At 26.8% G+C, this 9463-nt stretch overlaps 2 protein-coding genes across 4 annotated transcripts in view; both read left to right on the forward strand.

The window, feature by feature from the left end:
- Positions 1 to 4774, forward strand: part of LOC108550094 (lipid storage droplets surface-binding protein 2) — a 6003-nt gene extending 1229 nt beyond the window's left edge. Inside the window, exons 1-4 of one of the 2 annotated variants that reach the window (XM_017903728.1) lie at positions 1991 to 2069; positions 3302 to 3652; positions 3924 to 4170; positions 4434 to 4773. In XM_017903728.1, the coding sequence (XP_017759217.1) occupies positions 3341 to 3652; positions 3924 to 4170; positions 4434 to 4708 (834 nt within the window). In that variant the 5' untranslated portion in view covers positions 1991 to 2069; positions 3302 to 3340 and the 3' untranslated portion in view covers positions 4709 to 4773. Of the gene's footprint in view, positions 1 to 1990; positions 2070 to 3301; positions 3653 to 3923; positions 4171 to 4433 lie in introns of those variants that run through there. The other variant, XM_017903729.1, reaches the window with a different exon arrangement.
- A 1781-nt stretch (positions 4775 to 6555) lies between these two features.
- Positions 6556 to 9463, forward strand: part of LOC108550096 (lipid storage droplets surface-binding protein 2) — a 5674-nt gene continuing 2766 nt past the window's right edge. The window contains exons 1-2 of one of the 2 annotated variants that reach the window (XM_017903730.1): positions 6556 to 6804; positions 8070 to 8107. In XM_017903730.1, the coding sequence (XP_017759219.1) occupies positions 8080 to 8107 (28 nt within the window). In that variant the 5' untranslated portion in view covers positions 6556 to 6804; positions 8070 to 8079. The remainder of the gene's footprint in view (positions 6805 to 8069; positions 8108 to 9463) is intronic. The other variant, XM_017903731.1, reaches the window with a different exon arrangement.

Consider the following 9463-nt stretch of genomic DNA (forward strand, 5'->3'; position numbering starts at 1 on the left):
ATATATATATACTCAATTATTTAGAATATTTTATTATATTCTTGTTTTTCTTTTTTGACTGTAATGTGAAAAATTTGTAAAAGCGTAAATGTTCATTTAATTATGAAAATAAAATTCTATGTTTACACTGGAACAGTATCAAATAGTGACCATTTATAATTTCGCAATACAATTTCAGAGAACTTAATATTTGAATGAAAAAGTGAAACGAATTATGTAAGACGTGAACAAAAATATCATATCATGAATGAAGCAAGTACTTAATTAAATATAAAAGAACATTTCGAATGACTATTAAAATTTCTTACTATAAACTCGTCGTACCAAATACATTGTTTTTCACATAACATTTTAAGTAATAAATAGTATTCCAAATAATCATTAAAATTTCTTACCTTAAATTTATCATGCCAAATATGGACATAATATATTAGCTATTATAATATAGGCCAAATATCGTTTCAAATAATTGCGTTTAAAAAGTATTTAAAATTTATTGCGTGTATTGAATCCTGTAGTTATTGCGCACAAATTCTCTGATTCATAGAAACATTCCTTTTCGAACGCAATTTATAGGGTGTCCAACTCTTTCAGTGTAAACTTTGCTAAATGAGTCTATATATAGTTAAAAATGAAACTAAAATGTCATGTTATGATAAAATCTATAAATGTTTTATCAAAAAAAAATTTTAAACTATTGCATTCGCGTTTGCATTTAAAAAATTAGCTTTGGTTTACTGATATCGACGTGCTATTGAACTTGACTAAATTAAATTTTATCTTTAACGCAACATTTATTTACTTTCTATTATAGTTTCATATTTTTATCGTGAAACATCTATCGATTTCGTATTAAATATGATTTTAATCTAATTTTTATTTATGGAACACACTGAAAAAATTTATACGAGGAAATTTGGAACTCCCTATACGTATATTCATGTCCCTACTTCAATAAAAAATAGAAACGAATATCATGTTACAAAATTTATACATTTTTATCATTACTTTTCTAAAAAATGTATATTTTTGGCATTTATTTCTAATCTGTTATTATTTGTTTTTTATATGTTTACAGATTATTTCTAGTATAGTCACAGATATAGTATGTATCAAAATGATTTTATGATGGTTGTTCTAAGAACTGGGGGAATATTACAATTCTATCCAGGTATTGATATTATCGTACTCACTTTCCGGTTAAATCACGATTTTGTGCAGTGTAATTACACAACAAATGAAGATTCCAAGACAGTTATCAATTTCATTAAAACTTATTGAAAAAATATATTTCCCTATCATATTTAATGCAACAAGTAATCGTAAGTTGAACAATTAGAGAAATTAATAAGGGAACTTATAAAAAAAATATTTAGTTCAAAAAATTTAAAGCACAGTTGAAAATATTAGAACTTAAAATTGAATTTGTCTTTAATACATTACTTGTTACAACCCTTACACCATTTGTTACAAATTGCTACAATCCTTACACCAAATGTTCCATCACGTTGTCAAATTAAATAAAAAGTTTGTAATATTATGTTAATATTACATCTATATATCTGTTCCATTCATAAAATCCGATTTATAATTTAAATAACCTATTTGTCGTCGTATAATTATAAATGAAATTTCATACTTTGTAACTTCCTATAGGTCTTTGCTATAGGTATATGTATAAAAATGTCATTTGTTAAGTGGTCCATAAAATAAAGGTCGATTCGAAACATCGAAATGTAGATATAGTTATGAAAGAAGGCGGGTATAAAGTCCCTATAGCTGCTATGATTGCGACCGATCGCCAATTTTCAACGACAGTCCCAGTAACGCTGATAACGCGAAAGCACTGTCGTTATAGCGGACTTTGAAGCCTCGTAGCATGTGTACGATCGCCGCTTGTAGATGTCCTCGTCGCTTTTCATTGGCTCGAATGAACGAACCTTAGCGCGCAGGCGGTAAGCCAGTTATAAGAGTTGAGACTGCGTTCAACCAGCCACATTTCTACTTACGCAGTGAGCGCGACCAATCGTCTACGTCGTTCATAGAAATAAGGAAGTAACAAGAGAAGCGTAAGTATCATAGTGATATTACAGCGTCGAAAAATTTGGAAAATTTCAAATTTCCTAGATCCTCCGAATATTCTCTACGTCTCAAAATCGCTTAAATTTCACACAGTTTCATTTCGTGTCTAAACGTACACGCGTAACCTAACTTTTCTGTGAACATTTAAAACTCGGAAACATTTCGGTGAATACGAAACGAATGAATCGAAAATTCCATAAAGATTAATGATAACTTTGCTTATTCGTTATTTGGTGAATATATTTCCACGTGTTTATATTTCTAGAGAAATTTGAAAAGATGACAAAATTATTTTTTAACGCGGTTTCGAGTATTAATAAAGCGGTGCATTAATGTCACGTTCGTGAAATAAATTTTATTTGTCAAGATAGATATTTATTGTTATAATTCACGTTGTGTGTACTTACATGGTATAAGAAATGAATATGAAAGTTGCATTCTGCTGAGGTATCACGTTATGAGGTTTCGAACGTTACCAAGCATAATTGCGAATTCTAGCGAAAGCTGAGAAAGTGTTATATATAGCAGTATACATAGCGTATGCGTATATATGTAACTAGTGCGTTGAACCTCACCTTATCGCGATACGTTGTTTCTTTCCTGTGTTTATCACGGTTTTAACCCGAACTTTTGGCAGTGCAAAAATTCAATTTTTCGTCTAAGTTATCACAGTTACTTAGTTAATTTCCTTAAATGATAAAAATGTTGGTACAATACATGTATGATAAAAATGCAACGATGCACAAAGTGTAAGGAATCTTTGACTAAAAAAGTGATTAAATTTGTTATTAGAACGTTGAATGTCGGATTATCTTGTACTCTAATAAGTTAAATACAACAAGTAAAACAAAAAAAGATATGTTGCATTTGATACTAGTTAAAAGTTTAATAAGTTTAATATAAATACTTATATAAATATTATACAAGTTAATGTATCTATTATAAGAATAATTATATAAATATATAAACATATGTAAATAATATATTATTTATATATTAATATATTTTATAATAATAATAAATATATATTCATATACCATGTTATTTATATAATTAAATAACAATAAAAATAAGAATACAATATTAGTATATATAAATTAATTAGGAATATCGATTTATTATTTTATAACGTATTTTGCTATCAATAGATAAATGATATTATAATAAAAAATGGAATAAAATATTTCGTATAAGAATTAACAAAAAGACATCATTACAGAGTTTGCAATCGGCAGGGGTTTTGAAACATTCTGGAAAAATGGCTACCGAAGTTGCGCAGCTACCGCACATCGAAGTGTTTCATCGTGTAATGGAACTTCCAATGGTAGAAAGTGCGATATCGAAATCCGCAGCCACATATTTACGTGTGAAAGACTGTCACCAGTTGGTACACTGGGCGCTAACCACTGCAGAGATTTCTTTAAGCAACGCAACGAAGCAAGCGGTACCCATTGCTGCACCTATCGCCAAGAAACTCGAGAACCCTATACACTTTGTTGACCACACGTTGTGCCTTGGTCTCGACAAAATCGAAGAAAAAGTTCCGCTGGTTAAAGAGAAACCTGAGCAGGTTAGAAATCAATCCTTTTTCCGGTAAAATAAATACAAATTTAATCAGTATCTAAAAAGGCATCGTAATTTTTATCTGTGAACTTACGATATTATACGCATTAAAAATCGTTAAATTCGATGAGTTAAATGTGACATAACCCTTTGAACTGTATTAGAAAATATTAAATATTATAATTATTGTAAATAACAATGTTATTAATCGCTAATGTCTATTTTAATCATATGCCTATTTTAATCGCTATTTTAATAATATGTCTTTTGTTTATTAGATTTTAGAGAACGCTTATACGTTAGCACGACAAACTGTTCAACCCGCTGTTTCGAGTATTTCACTCGCGAACGAAATGATAATATCGCAAGCCTTAAGTTTGAGAGATATAAGTTGGAACAAAGCGAATCAGATTTTGGAAACACAATATGGCAGCGCAGCTGTCAGGGGTTTAGATAGCACAGCTGACGTTGTTAATAAGTTAATCGATAAATATTTTCCTGCGACTGGCGACGAACAGTCAATAGGTAAGCTATTTTATTTCAGAAATAGTTGATAAGTTTAATATTTTAATTCATTTATTATTTATTCATAGTAATAACAATTATACTATTAATTAATTATACTATAATACTATAATAATAATAATTATAGTTTTATACAATGTAGATTAATGTAAATAAGATTTTAGGTTAATCACGTATTTACATATACTTAATGTAGTAGCAGTTAATTATTCTTGTAGAGTGTTATTAATAATGTTATTAAAGTAATCCTGTTTTGCTTTTAGTGATACAAACAAACGAAGAAGATAAACTTCTTCACACCTTACAAACTGTTGGTCGTCTATCTAATAAAGCTGCTCGACGCGTTTATTCGACTATAATACTCCACTTGAGAACTATTAACACGGAGAATTTGAAATCGTATATCAAATCTTTGGTACAATTTTTGCAACTGACGAATCACCATGGCACAAATAATGGAGTACAAGTCCATGCGATTAATTCGAAATCACCGGATACATCAGACACGTCGAATGCAGACTCGAAAAAAGTAAATTAAATCTTCATTATTGATGACTGAAAAAGAAAGAGAACTTCCACCGATTCCATTTTTTTCTATTTATTTCCTGCATGCATTTTGTAACACATCATTCTTTTTTAAAATTTTTTTTTTAAAGATATAAGTATTATATATTACATTTAAGACATTAAAATGCATTTGTATTTATAGTGGCGAAAATTATAAAATGAGCTTTCCTACGAATTAAGTTTATTTTAGTATTTAGCATTCTTGTAGATACATACGATTTTACGACCAGACTATGACTATTTTGTAAAGATATTGTCATCTTTTATTATCATTAAAGATATTTTATTACTTTCTTGAAGATAGTGGTAGTTCATTTCATTATCCGTAAACCTATAGGTGACATCATACTTCACTAAACATTTTGTGAGTGAAAATAAAGAAATTTTCATTAATTGTATTTATACAAAGTATTTATTGGTTAATTATACTGAGAATAAAATGACGTAAATTATAATTTCGTTAATAGATATTTATTTTTAATTAAAATGTATGCTATAAAGCATACATTTGTTACAATTTTGTAGTTTAATCAAGCAAAAATTAATTTTAAATAAAATTGTTTCTTTTTAAAAAATGCAAGGAAAAGTAACAGATTTAATAATTTTCATTTTCATAATAAATTTTTTTATTAAAATTCTTTTTCTTTCACAAGGATGTTCTAAAAATGAATAATCTTTTATTTTCTTTGTGATAATAATTAGAAAGCAATTAATTTATGAATATATAAAAAATTACATGTACTAAATTAAGAAATTTGCAAACTGTAGAGCAGTGTCAGTTTGCTCCAATTTGCTTCTGATGTATTTTTACTTTAATTAAGCTATAAATATGCTTCGTCTTTGAATCAAAAAATAATCGTAGATAATTACATCATTTCTAGTTGTTAGATAATTCAGATTTTATCTCATTATCTAAACAAGTTATGATAATGTGAAATCCTCTAAAAATCACGTACAATTACTATAAATCAATTAGTACTAATTATTTATCAAGAATAACTTCAATAAAAGTTTTGTAAAAATCTTATCGATCTTAGTAAAATGAAGATAAAATATATTTCAGTGACTCATAATTCATTACTATATCCAATACTTGTAACGAAAATTAACAAATTTAAATACCTAAAATCATGTTTCGTTGAATTGATTGCAAGATTAAAGGTATCAATGTATTGCTCACAAGCTATCGCAACACCATAGTGCGAAATAAACAGCGACGCGACGCGACGTGACCTCCACGTCATGGATGATGACATATACATGCGTTTTACACACGTATAGCTGCGCAGAAGTACGACGTATTCATGGAAGTAGTCACGTATCAAAGTTCCCTTCGATCAACTATGGATACACACATTTATATAGAACTCTATGGGTGTGATCATTATGTATTTTGTCAATAGCTTTTAGTAACTTTTCTCTGAAATTAATCGAATAATTTTATATCATTTTTATATCACATATTTGACAATTTTATAATCTGTATATTAAAAAGAGCAGTTTGTTTATCAATAGTAAATTTTAACATTTATTTCGTATCCTATTTAAATTTTGATTCGTAGTATTAATAAAATTTACATATGAAATTTTGCTTCTTAATGCAGTACATAACCTACAATACCTAAAATTGCAAATTTTATGTTACAAAAGTGAATCGAAATGTGTAGTATATACCGCGAACAAGAATACCGGGAATAAGAATACTGGGAATACTTGTCTGTTTCTTTGTTTAATAAACATTCAATATTACAATTATTTAGAAACATTTAATGAATGTAAAATACTTAGTTTATTATTAAAATCAAATATCGGTTATAGATTTTCTTATACTTGGCATAAGGAATTATTTACGTAGAATTTGAAGAACGGAATAAAAGAACATACTTTCTACGGTCCTGAGGAATGTCTATCCCCACCTTTGATCATATTCTACCGCCAGCTTTTTGCGTAGACTATCCTCAGTGTTACCGGATCTGTCGTGTGTAGTGTTGAGTATAGTACGGTCTGCTTCTGTTACTACATTTTACTAACTGTTGCATCAAACACATCGAATAACCATTAATACCGGTAAGTAACAAATACAGACAATATTCACTAATTAAATATTTCATACTCAATACATTTGTCCATTAAAGTAGCTTTACATATGTATATTTCGTAATAATACAATTTGTGACTTAAATATTACTATTAAGGACAGTTACCAATATTGAAATACAATACCTTTGGGTATAATGAACCAGAGGATAATAGATAGGTAAGATTCGCAGTTGTTTTAATTAAATTTCTGATTGTTTTATTTTGTAGTATCTGTTTAACTTACTTGATCGATGCTTTTCGGTAAATATGTCTTCTCAATTATGGAAGTTTCCATCGTTTTCTGTACCAAATATTTATGAGCTATAGAAACTTAAGAATGATGATGATCAATAAGTGTAAATTGATATTTAACGTCTCTTCGGAAGCCTTAAGGGGGTATTGTAATCCGGCTTATAAAAATCAACTTTTTGGGGATTTTTTTCTAGGGAAATCTTGATATATATTGGCATGCAGTTTTCGCACTCAGATTTATTTATGTTTAAAGAATATTTATAATTTTTTTTAACGAAACTACTTTTACACATTATTATTAATTACTTTACACATTTCCAACAACATACGCTTTGAGAAAATGTAACAAAAAATAAAATCGATTTTTTAAATCCAGATTACAATAATACCCTCTTAAAGGAGATAACGAAGACACTTGTTTCCATATCCCATTACACTTGCATTAGTCTCATAATATTTTAATAGTATTATTATTATATCTATCACATCTTTTTTTTCATGAGTTTGTCATTAGTTAATTTGTCTGGCTACTTATCATTATCATAATATTGGTATTATGTATTATTATTCCTTTTATCAACAAGTAAAATTTCGTAATTTACTAAGCGTATAAAAGATTGAATATTTCATGGTAAAGACTGATAATTTATAAACTATAAATCCTTATACACAGACTTCTTGTATACTTACATACTTTATGTTCATTTAATACAAGAATTGCAAACTTACCAAATTTTTTCTTTTCCCCTTTTTTCTTATAAATTTATCTTAAACAAATTTGCATTAAATTATTAACATTACTTAATATGTAAAATATGAAAAATTTGATCGAGAAATTTGGAAATGTACGTTACCTTAAATTCACTTAAAATCACTTAAAACTTTGATATTTCTAATGTTAAGTACGTATGTATGTACGTGATCTACGTATTATATCGTATGTAACTATCTAATGAACATTTAACCATGCAAGTTATTTTAATGAATTGTTTATTTTACAGCGAAAGAAACATGAATTATACCCGTACTCTTATGAAAAGTTGAGTACTGTAGAGTAGTGTTAATTTACTTGACGCACTAGTACCTTTGTACTCTGACTTGTACTTTTGACTAGATTCACTGATTGCATGACTCAGAACTTACAAATATTGCCGTTATGTTTTATTTACTTCACATGTCTTTTATTTTTGTATTATTATACTATTTTTATATTATTATACGATTATTAGAGTGTTGTTCTACTGTTAATATTACATTATTGTTAAAATTATAATATTGCATTATTGTTTAATATTTTAGTATTGCACTATTATTAATATTTTATTATTGTATTGTAATACGATTATTATAGTGTTGTACTATTGTTAATATTACATTATTGCTAAAATTATAATATTGCATTATTATTTAATATTTTATTATTGCATTGTTGTTAACATTTTAGTATCGCACTATTATTAATATTTTATTATTGTATTGGTGTTAACGTTATAGTATTGCACTATTGTTAATATTTTATTATTCCATTATTGTTAACATTGTAATATGACACCATTGTTAATATTTTATTTTTCCATTATTGTTAACATTATAATATTACACCATTGTTAATATTTTATTATTGCATTATTATTAACATTATAGTACTGCACTATTGTTACTATTTTATTATCATATTGCTATTATATTATCGTACTCTTGTCATATTAATAATTTGCAGAGCAATAGTAATATTTATTCGAATAATGCATCAGAAAATGTGTTAAAAAGATGCAGAAAATGACAATGTAGATAGTCATATCTCTTTTTAAAAATATAACGTTTCTTATTTACTGTTAGTTGACGAAACGAAAATAGATGGTATTTTACATACGAATAACTATCAATAGCTTGCAATTAGTCATATTTGTGTTATTTTAATTAAAGTAGATAATATTATTTTGACTCCGACGTGACTGTGACGATACAATAAAGATGTTATGTCATAATAGCTTCATAATATAATATAATTGGAAACAAAACAATATTTTGCAAAATTAACGGTGGAATTTTGTTTTGGAAATGTTTGTTTACGTACAGAATTAAAATGCGTAGACTTGTTTAACGCAGAGTAAATTGGAATCAAATTATAACAAAATACTACGAATTAATTTATTTTATTTTTATTAATTTATTATCCAAAAGATTTGTTAATATAACAAATATTATTAACACAATTAAAGAAATTCGTAATCGAAGAAAGTAAGAAACATCGAATAACTATTTCTCTATTTTATCCCTTTATTTTAGTAAATAATATTTTTTAAAAACTTATTAATAAATATTTTATTAATATTTATTAGAATAATATTTATCTTTTATTTATTCCAATAAAATAAATATATTTTAAAATTTT

This window comes from Eufriesea mexicana, unplaced genomic scaffold (assembly GCF_001483705.2).
Source record: "Eufriesea mexicana isolate 0111107269 unplaced genomic scaffold, ASM148370v2 scaffold2467, whole genome shotgun sequence".
NCBI lineage: Eukaryota > Metazoa > Arthropoda > Insecta > Hymenoptera > Apidae > Eufriesea > Eufriesea mexicana.